This window comes from Bos grunniens, chromosome 2, assembly GCF_055505025.1.
Source record: "Bos grunniens cultivar Pamir isolate PY7600 chromosome 2, Bosgru_T2T1.0, whole genome shotgun sequence".
In the NCBI taxonomy this organism is placed as follows: Eukaryota; Metazoa; Chordata; class Mammalia; order Artiodactyla; family Bovidae; genus Bos; species Bos grunniens.
In genome coordinates this window covers 29,374,710-29,391,453 of record NC_141166.1, presented here as the reverse complement: position 1 = coordinate 29,391,453, position 16,744 = coordinate 29,374,710, and the positions used below count along the sequence as shown (strand labels likewise).

General features: G+C 58.3%; 2 protein-coding genes across 7 annotated transcripts; both read left to right on the top strand.

Moving 5' to 3' along the window:
• Window positions 1-1,563: 1,563 nt before the first annotated feature.
• Window positions 1,564-3,945, top strand: SPEGNB (SPEG neighbor). Its single transcript, XM_086323600.1, is given in 6 exon segments — window positions 1,564-1,585; window positions 1,730-1,859; window positions 2,482-2,789; window positions 3,389-3,417; window positions 3,419-3,527; window positions 3,711-3,945. Coding segments are annotated over 6 exon segments (636 nt in total). The 3' UTR covers window positions 3,749-3,945.
• Window positions 3,946-4,525: 580 nt separating this feature from the next.
• On the top strand, window positions 4,526-11,521 carry GMPPA (GDP-mannose pyrophosphorylase A). 6 transcript variants are annotated; one of them, XM_086338335.1, is made up of 13 exons: window positions 4,526-4,577; window positions 5,454-5,514; window positions 5,620-5,717; window positions 6,634-6,737; window positions 7,000-7,186; window positions 7,549-7,608; window positions 8,670-8,800; window positions 9,834-9,968; window positions 10,075-10,172; window positions 10,339-10,385; window positions 10,594-10,686; window positions 10,797-10,965; window positions 11,237-11,521. In XM_086338335.1, exons 2-13 carry the CDS (start codon window positions 5,475-5,477, stop codon window positions 11,335-11,337), a joined length of 1,263 nt encoding a protein of 420 aa, XP_086194461.1. In that variant the 5' UTR covers window positions 4,526-4,577; window positions 5,454-5,474; the 3' UTR covers window positions 11,338-11,521. The 6 variants fall into 6 exon arrangements, with proteins under 6 accessions (XP_086194461.1, XP_086194450.1, XP_086194488.1 ...); XM_086338324.1 differs by having other exon boundaries at window positions 4,526-4,812; XM_086338362.1 differs by lacking the exon at window positions 10,797-10,965.
• Window positions 11,522-16,744: the final 5,223 nt, after the last annotated feature.

Here is a 16,744-nt window from a genome sequence, read left to right as displayed (position 1 = left end):
TAGCGGCCCTCCTGCAGTGCCACAGAAGGATCACTGGGTCCTGTAACTGGGCTGCCCTGCCCTGAGGTGGATGGAGGGGGAGCCAGTTCTTGTGTCCAGAGGGACTGTGCCCCACTGTCCCTCCCCAGACTGAAAACTCTGTTCTTGGCCATGTAAAAGGAATAAAGCCTTTCACCGTGAGCACATTGAGCTGGTGCTGGTGTGTTGCTGATCAAGTTTGAGGCTCCCTTGGCTGTAGTCCAAACCACCTTTTGCCCAGCCCAGCCTCTCTGGCTTCTCAGGACACAAGGGAAGAGCCAAACCCCATCATCATAAAATAACAGAATATTAGGGCCAGCTGGAAGGGGCCAGAGAGCCACCTTTACCACCCGCCATTTTAGCGATGAAGATATACAGTTTGCCTGTGAGAGTCTCTAATCCCCTACACACTGCAAGTGTTTTCATATAAAAATGAGGTGCCTGAACTCATATCTTGATAAATGGTAAAATTCTTCTCCCGTCCCCCCTCTGATCTTGAGCTTCCCTCTCATCTCCATTGGAAATGGCATGTGAACTGCTTGTTCCAAACCCGGAGGAGCAAAGGTAATTTATGTCAACAGAGCCGTGTCAAAACTGCTCTGATCAAAAGCTGACAGCGCTCCACACCTGGGCAGGCAGTTACAGTGAAGGGAAGCAAGGCTTATCTAGTGCCCTGGCCTGGGTGGACTGGACTCCAGGCAAATCTTAGAGGAGTTAGCCCCCTCACCCCCGGTGGTCTGATGCCCCTATACACCAGCTTATGCCCAGGGAGGGAGCTTGGGCAGACCTAGAGGGTCAGAGTCAGTGCCAATCTCCAGGGACAGTGTAGCGCAGCCAGACCCTACGATGTCCCGTGGAGGGGAGTGTGGGAATGGGGCAGCAGGAGGGGTGGCTGTTCTCAAAAATCCTTAAGGTCCCTTCTAGGTTTATCTGTTTACCACCAGGAGGCACAGCGTGGAAATGACAACCCTAGACTCCTGGGGTTGGGGGGAGTAAGGTGTTTCCAGATTGGTCCTGACTGCCACGTGGGCCTCTCATAATTGGCTAGCTGGACAGTGAAGCCCATCGCCACTCTGGCTTTATTCAAGGGCACCTCCAACAAACACTCACACCCCTTAACTGACTGTGTCCAGGACCCACATGTTGTCTCTCTCTCCAGAGACTGACCTGAGTGTAAACTTCCCCAGCAGGGAGCTGAGTCTCCTGTCGACCTGAAGCTGTGCCTAGTTCTCCTGGAAGTGAGATGGATAGCCCCTGCTCTGGGAAGGGGATGGGGCCATGCCCAGCTGCCCAGCTCTCTGGGTGCTGACGTATGATGCACCCCAGAGCCGCCCAGGTTTCCCCTGAGGGCTGCCCCAGTGGCTGAGCTAGCATCCCAGGCATCCTCAGGCTAAATAAGGAGACTGTGTGGGTCAGGGAATGGAGGCTGGGTCCCCGGGGGCTTGGGGCAGCCACGCCAAAGAAGGCAAGGAGGGGAGCCATGTATAAAACCTGGGCCTGGGGCTGAACAACTACCCGTGCCCTGGCCCTGCCGTTTGGAAGGCCATGCCGCCTGCCACCCAGCAGGGTGAAGCTGAGCCCTCACAGCGAGTCTAGATCTTCAGGTCAGCCTAGACACTCTCACATAGGGGGATGTTCTGAACCTACAGGGAAAAGGCTGAAATTCGGAATCTCTGTGTCAGCCTAGACCTCTTTGTTTCCTGCTCCCCAGCTCCTGCCAGAAAACCAGCGGCTGTGTTCTGCTCCGCTGCGGCCCCTCCCCCTGGATGTATGCTGGATATCAATGACCCCCAGGTTCAGAAAGCAGCCATTCGCATCCAGGCCTCTTACCAGGACCACAGGTAAGGGGGAGCTCTGGAGAATTGCTGGAGGAAGGGAGCTGGAGCTGCAGAACGCTCACGACTGCATTTGGGGGATGGGGGTAGACTGTATTTGGGGGGTTGGGGAGACTGATGCTGAAGCTGAAACCCCAATACTTTGGCCACCTGATGCGAAGACCTGACTCATTGGAAAAGACCCTGATGCTGGGAAAGATTGAAGGCGGGAGGAGAATGGATGGATGGTTGGATGGCATCACCAACTCGATGGACACGAGTTTGAGTAAGCTCCAGGAGTTGGTGATGGACAGGGAAGCCTGGCGGTGCTGCACTCCATGGGGCCGCAAAGAGTCGGACACGACTGAGTGACTGAACTGATACTGACTGAGCACAGTGTCATGTACCTGTAGGGTCACTGGACTTAGAGTAGAGCGGTTTCTGAGGGGTGGAGGGGTGGCTGCCAGAGAAGACAATTTTACTAACAATTCAGGAGCGGCTGCCTTCCCTACCCACCCCCACACGTTTAAGGGTCTAGTGGGCTGGGTGGTGGATGGGGAGCAAGGGATGCTGTACGGATGGACAGGGCTGCAGGTGGGCCCGGGCCGTGTCATGAGAGCTTGGGGCCTGACTTGGACCGTGCGGGTAGGTCCTGGAAGGAGCTGCGCGAGAAGGGGCCACCGAGATTGTTGGAGCCGCTGAAGGACGTGGTGCTGCTGATGGAGGGCGGCGCGGCGAAGCTGACTTGCCGCGTTTCGGCTTTCCTGGACCTATTCATCCGCTGCGGCAAGGACCGCAAGGAGCTGCGCGACGGGCCCAAGTGTCGTTATGTCTTCAAGGACCCTGACGTAGTGGCACTGGTGGTGCACGATGGCGAGATGGCAGATCTGAGCCAGTACAGCGTCAACGTAACCAACCCCTTCGGCCAGTGCTCCTCGGCGCGTATCCTTGTGGAAGGTACTACGCGCCCTGGGGGCAGCGTCACCGCGCGGAGTAGCACCAGTTGGCGGGCGCCCACAGCCTGGTCTTGCTGCGCTTACCGCTGGGCCTCCCCGAGTCCGCCTGGGGATGTGGCCCAGCCCCCGCACAGCCTGAGCCGCAGACCAGGGCGCAGCGCCGGCCGTGCGCGTACTCCTTTCCTACCCACAGAATTCCATCCCATCCAGCCTATGAAGTCCGCTAAGCGCTTCAGTCACGCTATTCCAGGGCCCCAAGGTCACTGCGAGCCAGAAGCAGAGGCAGGGTTAGAGCCCTGGTCTTCTGGCTCTCAGCCCAGGGCAATTTCCGAGGCATCGCTAGATGTGCGAACATTTCCAGATTTTCAGCCCTAGAATCTCTATTGATCCTTCTTCATTAACCTCTGCGAAGGGCGGGATTAGTCCCGCTTGACAGTTGAGGAGATGATGCCCCAGCGAGGTTAAAGACCTGCCCACCATCACACAGCGAGCTTAAATCCATCTAGTATTTAGAGATGGGTATTAGCTGGGGAGGTGATGCCCTGCCTGCCTCATCTCTAGGTCCTTTTACTGGGTGGCAGTCCCTCTCCCTTCCTCTAGTTCCAGCGAAGATTCAGAAGGGATCGGATAAACACTAAGGCGCGCAAAGGCGCCAAGGTAACGCTGATTGCCGAGATCCTGGGTAAGCCTGCGCCCGACGTGGCCTGGGCCAAGAACGGGGAAGAGAAGAAGACTACAGGTGAGGGCGAGGACTTGCGCAAGGACAGCACCTGGAGCGGGAGCTTGGGCGGGGCGGGGGTCCAGAAATTGGCGGGAGTGGGACGGGGGCGGGGAACTGGGAGGCGAAGAATGGAGTTCAGTACCCCGGGCGGAACCCGCGTAAACTGACCCCAGGCCCTGCCCTCCCCTTCTTCCCATCTAGAGTGTTCTTTGAGATCGGCAGTACCACCGCGACGCTGACTATCCGCCAGGCCACGCCGGAGGACAGCGGCAAGTACGAGGTGTAAGTGGAGAACAGCCTGGGCATGGACCATCCATCGCTCGCGTGGATGTGGCCTGAAAGGAACCCTCAGACCCGTCGCCCTGGCCGGAGCCCCGGGTGGGTGGGTCAGACCACCCTCCTTCATCTTGCTTAATAAAGCTGCTCTCTGACCCTCGGCGTCTATTCTGTTCTTTTGAGACGCCATTTCCCCTGCACTTGCACCCACGCTTATTCCAGATCAACACACCAAGGTCACAGAAAGTTCGGATCAGAATGTTTGGAAGGTGCCTAGTCCAGTGGTTCATTTTGCAGACAGGGAATCTGAGATATGACTTCTCTCACGGTCAAAAAGTTCCTGCACTACGAAGTCTATCACTTGCCTTCTCTTCGTTTGCATAGCTCAAGCCCCACCTTCTCCTGGGGGATTTGCACTCTGGCCCCGTCCATCTCAAGACTGGCCACACTCCCTCAGGTCTCTAGCCTCGCTCTTCCCTGGGACCTGGCTCTCTGCTTTGGCTGATACCCCTGGGCCTTTTCCCAGACAGCTCAGGGCCTAATCTTAAATTCCAATCTCAGTTTCTCAGGCTCCATTCTTCTAATTTGGATCCGGCCCACTAGATTCCTTGGCCAGGCCCCCGTGCTCTCCCATAAATCTCACCTCCTGGCTCTTGGTAGAAAGCAAGAGGATAGTTAAGAACTACAATTCCCGGCAGACTCTGCGAAGGAGTTCTCGCGAGTTGCGAGAAGACACGTGCGCGGAAGGAGTGAGCAGTAGCGGGCGACAGATCTAGCGAAAGGGGACTAGTGGTAAAGGGAGCTGATGGAGGGTTGCCGAAAGGATTAGCGGGCAGAGGACGGTAGACCGAGAGCGGCTCGGAGGTCTCGACTGACTCTCCGCCCTAACGCTCTTGTGTTGGTACCACAATCTCTGGCTGCGCGAGGCTAGGATTTATTAGTCAGTTGTGGGGTTCAGAGGGTCAACAATCAGTTCTCCGAATCCAGAGATTCAGTACTTGTCGTCAGTATCGGTGCTCAGGGCTTGGTAGGTTCGGTGTTTGGGACGCTAAAGGAATCTGTCTTTTGATTCGGGGTTCATCACCTAGAGGTTTGTTTTAGGATTCAGGTTCAGCCTATATAGGTTTATTTTAAATTGAATTTGGGATGCATTATATACGCATCAGTGTTAGTTCAGTACTTGGGAGGCATTCTTAGGATTGTAGTTAGATATTTGGGACTCAGGGTATGAGGTTCAATATTCAGGGTTCACTGTTGGGGTACAGGGCTTAAGATCTAGTCAGGATGCAACAATGGGAATTGATGGGTTTGGAGTTTAGGTTTCTTGAGGTTTGAGATCTGAGAAGGGTGTATCTTGCTGAGTTTCTGAGTTTGCTGAATCTGAGGCCAGAGAGAAGACTGTTAGGGGTCAAATTGTGGGGTGTGAATTTCAGAATTTGGGTGGATTCATTGTGGGGTTTGAAGGCCAGCTGGAGTCTGGGCTGGGATTTGAGTTGTGTGAAATATATGAGGTGTTGTGTCCCAGGCAGGTGCATATTGAACTTTGGATTTACATCCTTGGAGAGGGCTAAGTGTTACTATTTGGGGTTTGGGGCCTAGTTAGGATATGAATCAGGTTCCTGGGTTGAGGTGTGAGATCTGAGCCTAACTTCTCTGTTGGGATTTGAGGTTTAGGTAGCAATCGCCATCATGCTCAAAGCTGTGATCCTGATTGGAGGCCCTCAAAAGGGTGAGGAGCCAGGGGAATGAGGGGAGGAGGTTGGGCTGAAGTGGTTGACTGGGTGGGTGCAGAAGGAAGCAGGAAGCTGAAATGTGCTTCTTTCTCCTCTCCCAGGGACTCGCTTCAGGCCTTTGTCATTTGAGGTGCCCAAACCCCTGTTTCCTGTGGCGGGGGTGCCTATGATCCAGCACCATATTGAGGCTTGTGCCCAGGTAACCCCATAGGCTCTCCTCTCCCACTTCACTTCCTGCTCATCTCCTTCATCCATATTTCCCCCTTTTCCAACCATGACTTTCCCACAAGGCATAACTTCAGGGACCACCATTTACAAATGAAAATGTGAATGTTGCCCCCTGGAGTTGTTCTGTACGGATGCCCTCCTGTCTTCCCCTAACCTAGTCTCTCATCTGGCCTCGTGCTCAGATTCTGCTCCTATTTTTAAAGCATGAAATGTGAGATCAGGCAAAAATCTTAGAGACAATTTAACGCTGTAGCTGGGGGAACCTTAATGATAGCAAAGCACAGAACTCATACCTTTGCTCACTGAGGAGCTAATTTCTTTATTGCTTTTGGTATTGAAGCCGGCAGGGTTTTATTTGAATCTAGTTTCTACTTGCTGTAAGAACATGAGCAAATTTCCTAGTCTTTCTGAGCCTTAGTTTCCTTATTTGTAAAAACAGAGATGATTAGACCTGCTTTGTGAGATGGCAAAGCTTGCAATCGTGTTTGTAAAGTGCCTAGTATAGTATAGGTGCTTGATAAATTATATCCTCATCTCAAGCTCAGATTGACAGATAATAAATATGGGGTGCGGGGAGTGAATGGGTTATTCTTTAACACAGCTTGGTAGGCAAAATCTTCCCTAGGGTGAGCCCCAGTTCAGATGTGAGAGGTCAGGGGATAATAGAATAATAAAAGATGAAAACATCAGGGACTGAGACTTTCTCCAAACTTCCTCATTGTCCAGAGGAGGAAACAGGCCAGAGTGGTAAAGTGAGTGCCCAGGGGCTCACAGCTGAGAAGGAAACTGTGGTCTCCAGACTTCGCAGCCAGCACCCGGGATTTCTCCCCGTTTTCATTCTTTCCTATCAGATATTTTTTTCTTCCAACCTCTTCTTTTATGCCTAGGTCCCTGGGATGCAGGAGATTCTGCTTATTGGCTTCTACCAGCCTGATGAGCCCCTTACCCGGTTCCTGGAAGCTGCCCAGCAGGAGTTCAACCTTCCCATCAGGTGTTTGTGCCCATGGGTGGTGTGGGGGTTGGGGGGCAGTGCCCTAAACTTCTGGTTCTTGGGAGTGGGGTCCATCCACTGGACTTTACCTCACACACTAGGAGGATTCTTATTGGGGAATCTGTGAATCCCTGAGTTTATTGAGTTTCTCTGTGGACCGCAGGCAGGTGTACCTCTGGGAGCAGGAGGAGTCAGTTACCCAGGCTCCTCATATCTGTCTCTTCTGATCTCACTGAGCTGGCCCTGGGGTCCCTGGGGACAGGTACCTGCAGGAATTTGCCCCCCTGGGCACAGGGGGTGGTCTCTACCATTTCCGGGACCAGATCCTGGCTGGAAGCCCTGAAGCCTTCTTCGTGCTCAACGCTGACGTCTGCTCCGACTTCCCCTTGAGCGCCATGTTGGATGTCCACAGACACCAGCCACACCCTTTCTTGCTCCTTGGCACCACGGTGAGAGGGCCCCAGGGGGCTGGAAGGTGCCAAGGGGGTGTGATCCAGAAATGTTTCTGGAATGCAGGGGTCGGGGAGGCAGCCCAGGGGGTTGGACTGGGAACGGGCGTCAGGATGGAGTTGTGCTAGAAACCCCAGGAGCAGTGGAGATGGCGGTGGAGATCCCAAGCCCTTTGGCTGCTCAGCCGCAGGGAGCGGGTGAGGGGGTGGCGGCAGCTATCAGTTCTCACCCTTGCTGCAGACAGAAGCCCTGTCTGCCATGGAGATGCGTGCCAGGTGCTATAGGAGAGGGAAAGAAAGACAGAGGAAATAGACCCTGCTGCTCTGGAGCTAGCAGGTCACTGTCTGTGTGTGTCTTTCAGGCTAACAGGACACAGTCCCTCAACTATGGCTGCATTGTGGAGAATCCACAGACGCATGAGGTGAGAGCAGAGAGGGGGCTGGCTGGGTGCTTGCTCTGGGAATGAGAACATGGTGATGAGTGAATGAGGCATGAGATAGGAGACAGGCGTGGGAGGAGGGGGTGAAGGGCCTGTGTGTGTCATCATTCTCCAACCACTCCCCCTCTGGAAATGCTGCACCACTCTGGGGTGGGCCCCACTCTTGTCAAACAGGTGGGGTATGTCCTCGGTCGTTCATCTTGTACCCCTTCTAGAGAGATTGCGAGAGTGAAGGCGTCACAGATAAATGATTGGGGTGCTGTGAGAGCACAAAAAGAGGCCCAACCCAGCCTTGCCTGGCTGGGGGAGGGGAGGGCTACATGGAAAAGATCTGTTTAGATGAAGGAGACGGGAATGCATTGCATGTAGAGGGACCGGCATGTGCAAGGGCCCGGAGGCAGGAAGCCACGTAGCGTCTCCAGAATTACGGAAGTCAGAGCACAATCAGCAAGGCGGAGAGTCTCTGTCATTGTTTGTGAAGCTCCCTGAGCCTGACTTTCACATACCCCTTTTATTTGTTCCAGCTTTAGTATTAAAAATACATGTATACACACATGTGCATGCATAAATTTTATTTTGAAGTTTTGAGCTAGGCACTAGCTAGGTGTAAGAAAAGTAGAGCTGAAGGACAATCCCTGTTTCTAAGGATCTCAGACTAGTGGGAAACCCAGCCATCACAAATGATACTAGTGCTATGTGAGGTGTGGCCAGAGGTCAGGGGTGCCCGGATCTGAGAAGCCAGCTCTGGGGCAGAGTGGACTCACACTGGGTTTTGAAAGCCTAGTTTTTCAGATGAAGAGATGGGAAGGGGCATTCCCAGAGCAGGTATGCGATAGCATGGAGTTGTGTTCCGGGAACACTGGGAAGTGGGGAGGAGAAAGGCATGTAGTTCAGACTTACCTTGAAGGTGAAGGCCAGCAGCCGGGGGCAGTCTGCGTTGCAGGAAGACCACTCTGGCAGCAGGGAGGACCTGGAGCTCAGGGGGTCTTAGAGGTGGTGGCAGTGGCCTCTCCTCCCCTAGCCCCAGCCTACTCTGTCCTCAGGTCCTGCACTATGTGGAGAAGCCCAGCACATTCGTCAGTGACATCATCAACTGCGGCATCTACCTCTTTTCCCCAGAAGCCCTGAAACCCCTCCGGGATGTCTTCCAGCGAAATCAGCAGGATGGGCAACTGTGAGGCAGGCCCCATGACCCTGTGACCCCAAGTGCCCCTGGTCACAGACCACCCCCCCCCCCGCCACCTGCCCCCAGTCTCTGCAGGCTCCACATCCACCCGCTCACCTTCCTTGTCCTTCTTGTCTCCACTTGTCATCTCCAGCCGAGCCTCCCTGTTCCTCCCTTCCTAACCTCATTCTGTCCCTCTTCCTTATCCATCTCAGTTCCTCTTCTGTCACTGCCTGCCCACTCCCCTCCTGGTCCATTTCTCTCAAGCCCTGAGTGTCCCAGAGATGCCTTTCCGAACAGACGGCAACACACACACATGGGTGCACACAGGCGTGTGTGTGTGCACACATGTGCACGCGCGCGTACACCCATACTCTCAGGCCCAGGCTCCCCCTGGAGCACAGTGCCCCGGAGCCCTGTTCATCATCAGCCACAGCCCAGGGTCGTCGTCCTAGGCTGGGACCTGCTCCTTCTGTGGATCCGTGCCTTCACTCTCTCCTCCCCTGCCCATCTCCCATCTCATGCCTCATTCACGCATCACCATCTTCTCACTCCCACCCATCTCTGCTTTTCTCTCCATCTCTCCTGGCCTCTCTGTTTCTGCTGAGCTGGCATCTCCACCATCTCTCTCTCTCTCCCTCTCTTTCTGTGACTGTCTCTGCCCTCACCAGCTGCCTTCCTCTGGGGTGAGTCTGTCTGTGTTTCATTCCATCCAGTTGAGAGGGAGGGCGGATGGCGGGGAGAATGGGAAAAGTGGGGAGAACCTAGGTCTGGTCGAACTCCCTCTGGATGTAGGGCAGGATGGGCAGCAGGTCTGTGCCTGGGGACATAGCAATTCGGGGGGTGGGGGTGGAGAGAGGCGGGTGATGTGTGTGAGGGTGATAGGAGAGCTTTCTGAGATGTGAGCATCCTTCTGGAGCAGATCTGACCAGACCTGGAGAGGTGGTGGGATTCTCTCTGATCCCTGTCCCCAGGAGATTGTGTTGGCCCCCAGTCGGGCTCAGCTGGGGAACTGATGTCAGCATCTCTCCCTCTGTGCCAGGGAGGACTCTTCAGGCCTATGGCCCGGGGCAGGTACCATCCGCCTGGAGCAGGACGTATTCTCCGCCCTGGCCGGGCAGGGCCAGATCTATGTGCACCTCACTGACGGGATCTGGAGCCAGATCAAGTCCGCAGGGTATGGGAGTGGCCTCTGATGGGGTGGTTGGGTCATCTGAGACTTTGGGGCAGTGGGCGCAGGCCCTGCTGGCCCCTGAGCCCCCATTCCACTTTCTGGCCCCCAGCTCAGCCCTCTATGCCTCCCGCCTCTATCTGAGCCAGTACCAGCTCACTCACCCAGAACGCCTGGCCAAGCACACGCCAGGGGGTCCACGGATTCGAGGTACCCATCCTGCCCCAATCCATAACCTTTGCCCCCCAGCTCAGCCCCCCTCCCCTCTGAGCTGTGACTCCTGGTCACAGATCCAGAGGTGAAGTCTCAGTCCCACACTCCCTGAACCAAGTGTGGTTTAGGGGCATTTGTCCCCAGTCCTTTCTTCTGCTTCTAGGAAATGTTTACATCCACCCGACTGCTAAGGTGGCCCCATCAGCGGTGGTAAGCAGTGGCCCAGCCCAGAGGAAGGGAGGAAGGGAGGTGGCCATCAGATGGTAGGGCGGTACAGATTCTCCCGAGCTCAGGGTGGGGTCTCTCCTTCGTGCACAGCTTGTAGGGTGGCCTCAAGCAGGTCCCTTCCCCTTTATCTTTTCTGTGAGGGGACTGGATTTGGAGCCCTCCAAGGCCTATGGTTGTGCTTTCTCCACAGTTGGGCCCCAACGTCTCCATCGGGGAGGGGGTGACCATAGGTGAGGGTGTGCGGCTCCGAGAGAGCATCGTCCTCCACGGAGCCACACTGCAGGTAGGCATCCAGGCCCACGCTGCCCACGTGGCACCCCCAGAGGCCAAGTGGAGGAGTGCACCCCATGGGCTGTGCATCTGGCCCCTCACTCCCTTCGTGCTGTTTGTCAGGAGCACACGTGTGTTCTGCACAGCATCGTGGGCTGGGGGAGCACCGTGGGGCGCTGGGCCCGTGTGGAGGGTACCCCCAATGACCCCAATCCCAACGACCCCCGAGCCCACATGGACAGTGAGAGCCTGTTCAAGGACGGGAAGCTGCTGCCTGCCATCACTATACTAGGTATGCTTCCCGGGGTGCTGGGCTGCGAGAAACTTCCACAGGTGATGGCCATGCCCTGTGGGAGCATTTGTGTGCCTGTGTGTCTGTGTGTGTATTCCTTGAGCAAACATTTACCCAGTATCTGCTGTGTGTCAGGTCCTGTGTGAGTCGCAGGGGGCACAGATGGGCAGTGAGGGGTCCCCCCCACCCCCAGATGGCGGTGGCCCCCAGCTCATTGCCCCTCACCTCCCCTCCCCACGGCTTCTCCCTGGTGCCCTGGTCCACACTGCAGGCTGCCGCGTCCGGATCCCTGCCGAGGTGCTCATCCTGAACTCGATTGTTCTGCCACACAAGGAGCTGAGCCGCAGCTTCACCAACCAGATCATCCTTTGAGGGGGCCTGCCAGAAGGCCCCCCTGAACTCCCATCTGCTCCCCTGAGGCTCCTGCCTGCCTGCGTGGCCAGCCTCTGTCCAGGCAGGCTCTCCACACGCGCACTTGCAGGGAGCAACGTGGGTGGTTGGAGGACTCTGGCCTCCCTCTCCACTCCCTAATAAACCCGGGTGAACCCTGGAGCCAGCACGGACTCCGCTTGTGCCTGGGCCGGGGGTGATGGTGGAAGGGGGGCAGCTGAGTCAGGCCCCCCCACATTAGCATTTAAATTGGAGTTGTTGCTGCGGGCTCATGAATAATGAATCTGGAGCCCTGGTAAATTTCCCCTCCTACAGCCTCAGCCTCTCTGCCGCTCTGGAGGAAGGCCCTCTAGGCTCCTAGCCTGCAGGCCCTGCCTTCACCCAGATGCTGGCTCCCTGTTCCCCTTCACTGGGCCTGGCTCAGGCTCCGGAGTGTAAGGGTTCCAAGGGGAAGGGGGAGGGATTTCAGTTGGCCAGTGGGGTGCAGGCGGCAGGCATGGGAATTGGGCCTGGGAGCCCAGGGCCCAAGGTTGGATCACCTGGTGTCCGGTCTCTTTGGTTCCTGCCCAGTCCCGGCCCGCTTTCCACTTTGCCAGCTCCATCTGCTCCCAGCTTGGCTTTTGGCGGGATGGGGGTATTCTCCCCCGCCCGAGGCCGGATCTCTTGTCCTCTAGTCCCTGGCAGGCAGGATGGGCCTGAGCTGCTGCCTTTCTCTCCAGAAGCACAGTGGGAGCTACTCCATTCTGGGAGGGGAGGAGCCCTGGCCACCTCCCACACTCTGGCTCTGCCCTCTTCCGGCAGGTGGGTGGGTAGGTGGAGGGTTCTCAGTCTTCCTTCCACATTCCTGAAGCCCCAGAGAAACCCAGCTCTCTCTGGTGTTCACCCGTGACCCCCGTGTGCCCCTCCTGGTGCCCCCCCCTTTCCCCAGCTGTGGGTGCAGAGCTTAGTTGCCAGATGAGCTGGTAATGATCGTAATCTGCTAATTGAGAGGAATCTAATTACCCGAAGAGACTGGGGGGGGGTGCAGGGCGTGGGTGGGAGGGAGGAGGGGGTCCTGGCAGCCAGCAGGGGTGGCAGGCAGCAGGGTGCCAGGGCCTTTATCAAAGCCCAGGATTTCAGAGCTTTGGAGCTGGGCACTTAGAAAGATGTGCTTTCTTTGGGGGGGGGGGGCGGAGCTGGGCTGAGGCTGACCTGGGGATTGGGCTAGGTGTGACCTCCTAGCCCTTGGAGGCCCCTGCAGGCAGAGTCAGAGCACCTGTGAAACAACCTTGGGGTTTCAGCACTCCTGATCTACAATACAGTCTGCCTTGACTCAGCTTCTTGCCTCGTTCCCACTCCTGGTCCCTCCAGTCTCTTCTCCAGGCCGGACCTTCTGTCGCCTCTGCGTAGGGTCCGCAGGGGGCTGCAGATGGCTCCTCTAGGCTGGGGTCAGCCCCTGAGGGAAGGGCTGGGAGAGGGGTGGGCCAGGGGGCCAGGGGCCCGGTCCCTTCCTCTCCACCCCCAGTCCTGACCCTTCTGTTCCGAGTGGTTGGCAGAGGCCATGGCAGCTTCATCATAAATATGATAATTTAATTATTTTCTCAGCAAAACACCGTGAAATCCAATAAGTCTGTGTCAGGCCCTGGCCCCCAGGAACCCCCTCCTGGGCCCAGTGGGGGTGGGGGCAGGGGCAGGGGCAGTGTTAAAAGTGGAGGGGGCTAGTGAAGCTGAGGTCTCTGTGGTGTGCCCCCTGCCCCAGGCAGAGCAGGTCACTGTTGTCTCTGTGCTGAGGTGCAGAGGGGGCTTCTAAGGAGAGAAGTTCCATTGCTCTCCACTCTCTTCAAGCCTAGTCTGTCTGGGAGGGGCCTAGTCCCCCTGCACCCCTAAGGGAACATCCCAGGACCCAGCACGTGGGAGTGTCCGGTGGGAATGTCCGGCCTCCTGAGGGGAGAGCGCTGGGGTCCCCCTTCACTACCTCCAGGACCTCATTGGCCCTGTAGGGGTAGGAGGGTGCTGGCCCCTGGGGAGAACGGAGGGAACTGGGGTGGGAAGTATGGGATGGTGGGGGGAGGGATGCGGGGGAGGGGTGTGCTCCTGCCATTAGCGCTTTTTTTTTTTCCAGTTTCCATAAAAAGATTATTCTGTAAAATCAGCGAGGGGGAGCGAGCTGGGGGCCGGGTGGGGGGGCGGCGGGTCCCTGGCACCAAGCTGGATGGGGTGACAGGAGAGCTGGGGACGGGGACTGAGGGGACTGAGCGTGGAGAGAAATTTGGACGGGCTTCAGGAGCCAGCCAGGGGGAAGAGGCCGAGCCAAGAACACAGACTGGGGGGAGGCCGGCCAGGGTGGGGTGCGGCGGGGACCGGGCCTCCTTCCCACCCCCGTCTCCATCCCCTCCCCCTGGCACTTAGCAGCCATTATCGGGGGAGCAGATTGCAGCCCCTCCCCCTCTCCGGGAAGCCGGCACAGCTGGGGCCCCGCCACATCTGCCGCATCAGCACGGAGCACAGCTGGGTGTGCCCAGAGCCGCGCTCCCCAAAACACGACGTGGGGGCGGGGGTCCAGGGAGAGCCCAGACCCCCTGAGACAGACACACTGACACCTCTGCCAACAGACACAGACTCCTGGAGGCGAAGCTACACCCACCGCCACACAGGCTCCCTCGTGCGCGGAGACGGGAGAACTGACAAACGTGCAATTACTCTGCCCCGCCCGCCGCCCTCGCGCCTTCCGCCGCCTCCTCCCCTTCCTTCCCTCGGGGCTCCCCTCCGCCGCCCGGGCCACCTCTGAACCGCCCTCGGCCCTCGTCCGTAGGGATCAGGGATTTCTCCCTCCCCAGACACCCTTCAGGAAGGTTTGCAGAACAGGTGGGTGGCGGGTGGTAAGGGGCATCGTGTCTGAGGCTTGAGCTGGGAGAAGCCACTGTCCCTCTCCGTGCCCACGCCCTTACCCACAGAGAAATCCCCCCTCCGAAACACTGGTCCTTGCCACCCTGGACGTAAGTGGGAGTCTCCATCCCCCGGTGGGCTGGCGGGGCACCCTTGATTGTGGTCAAGGTCCCTTGTGACACGGTTTCCACTGGCCGCCTCAAGGAGGCGCTTCGTGTCCAGTCCAAGTTCTAATCAGAGCTCGGAGGCTCCCAGGGCCGGCCCCTGCCACCCGCCTCCCCAGCAGTCTTCAGTAGCCTCCCACTCCCAAGGAATGCCCCTCTCCACTCAGCTCTGCCACCCCGAGAGCAGCGTATGGGGGCTCCATCAGTGGCGGAAAAGTCCCCCACCTCAGCAGAGATGAGCAGGAAGACTCCGTCCTCTCCCCACTCCTCAACCAGGCGACGACCACGTCTGGTCTCTGGTTAAATCCTGCCCCCTCGCAGCCCTAGTTTCCCGCACTCATCTTCTGGGCCCCGGGGTCCGGCCCTCAGCCCTCTCCTCGCCTCCCCCCACCCCGCCCCCGCCCCCGCCCTGGCCCCTCGGAGCTTTAATCCCTCCCGCTGCCGTACCGCCTTATCTGCTCCCAGCAGCTTTCACTGCTGCAAAGCCCTCTCCCCCCTCCTTCCCTGGATCTTCTTCCTCCTCCTTCCACGTCCTCTCTTCTCTCTGACCACCCCCCCACCCCGGCCTGCCTCTGCCTCTCAGGCCCCTACGATGACTCCTGGCTGCCACCAGATAGAACGCCAGTGCCCTTGGCCCTCTCTCCAGCCTCAGCTCCGAGGTTGCCAGCTGCCTACCCGGCCCCACATTGGCTTCTCCCCACCCCAACCCTCCCGCAACAGACTCAGACTTGGTCAGCTTCTGACCAGCCGAGATTTTGCCCCTTTCTTCCCTCTCTGCCCTGCCTTCTCTGTCCCCCGCCCCTTGTTCCTCCAGCCGCCCCCTCGATCTCAGACGTGGTCCCTTCAACCTCTCGTCACCGACTGCCCCCACTGCCTCTACCTGGGCGGGCCCCCAAACCGGATGCGGGGCTGTCGGTGCCAGCCACAGGAGAGGAGTCAAGGCCGGGCTGACCCGGCCCTCGGACAGAGTAGGGGGGTGCGTAGTGCTGGTGGCCAGTGGGGGCAGGGCCCGGTGGCGGGACGCTAACCCTCTTCAGTTGCCTCAGATCACGTCCGGGCCTCCCCACCCCCTTCGCTGGGACTCTCATTAACCGCTTCTCCTGCCTCGTCCGCGGCATAAATAACCCAGATAAATCAGCCGCCGTCCGCCCCCCGCCCCTCGGCCCCCGCACAGCCCGTTTGTCACCGCTGCTCGCTCACCAGCCAGGACTGGCCCAGTCCCGGCCTCCGCCCCCCGATCCGTGTCCCTTTCCCACCCACGTCTGTCCCACACTGGCTGGTGCCCTGGGTGCCCAGCAGAGCCAGGCCTGGGACAGGTATCAGCTGGGCTGGGCAGGGTGGCAGGGGGTGTATTCTGGAAGCTGAGGGTAGCTCGGGGCTCGCTCTAGGACCATTCTGTCTAGGAGTTTGGGGGTCATGTCACCCAGGCTGGGAGTGTGAGACCCACGAAGAGGGGGGGTAAGGGGCAAATGCAGCTTAGCTTGGGGGTCCCGGCTGGGAGAAGAGGCAACCCAAGGCCTGGGGGCCAGGGGCAAGATAGCTAGGAACCCCCAAACTGGATCCTGAGAGGCCTCCAGGTCTACCTTCCGGAGCACTTTGCCCAAATAAAACCTCCATGCCCCCTACCAGGGGCTCTGAGTCAGAACCCTCCGGCCCTCCCTCACCTATCCGCCCCCCATTCCCAAGCCCTGGCTGGTCAGGCTGTACAGATGCCAATCTAATCGCTGCCTCAGTCCATCCACCGAGCTCTCTCTGTTGGGAAGCCTGCTTCAGCTGGGTGGGGATGGGTGGAGAACTGGACTGGGCAGTGGGACCAATGGGAGGGCGGAGGGCGGGCAGAGGACGACTGGCTAAGGCTTCACGTCCGGACCCTGCCCTCCCCCCTCCCCCCAACTCCTCCCCCCCAACCTGCACCCACATTCCCACCCCCAGAGTCCTGGGCAGCCCCTCCCCCCTTGCTTACACCCGGCCCCTGTCCAGCTAGCCACACTTGGCCCTGATGCTCACTGCAGGGGGCAGCCGGTCCCCTGGGAGTGGGTGGGAGAAGCACAGGGGAAAGGGAAGGGGGAGCTTGGGCGCAGGGCTGGGGGTGGGGGTGGGGAAGAAGCTGGGCCGGGCCCCAGGGACCAGCTGGGCAATGAGCCGGGGAAGCAGCCGGGAGGCTAAATGAGGGAGATTATCACCCAACTGCAGCCGGGCAGAGAGGGAGGCAGGCAGGGAAGCGGGGAGAGGGAGGGGAGAAGGGACGGGGGGCCAGAGGGGAAGGGGGTGTAAAGGGGATGGGGTGGAGTGACAGGGGAGGCTGGAGAGATGGGGGGGAAGACCAAGGGATGGGCTGGAAGGACATGGAGGGGCTCCCA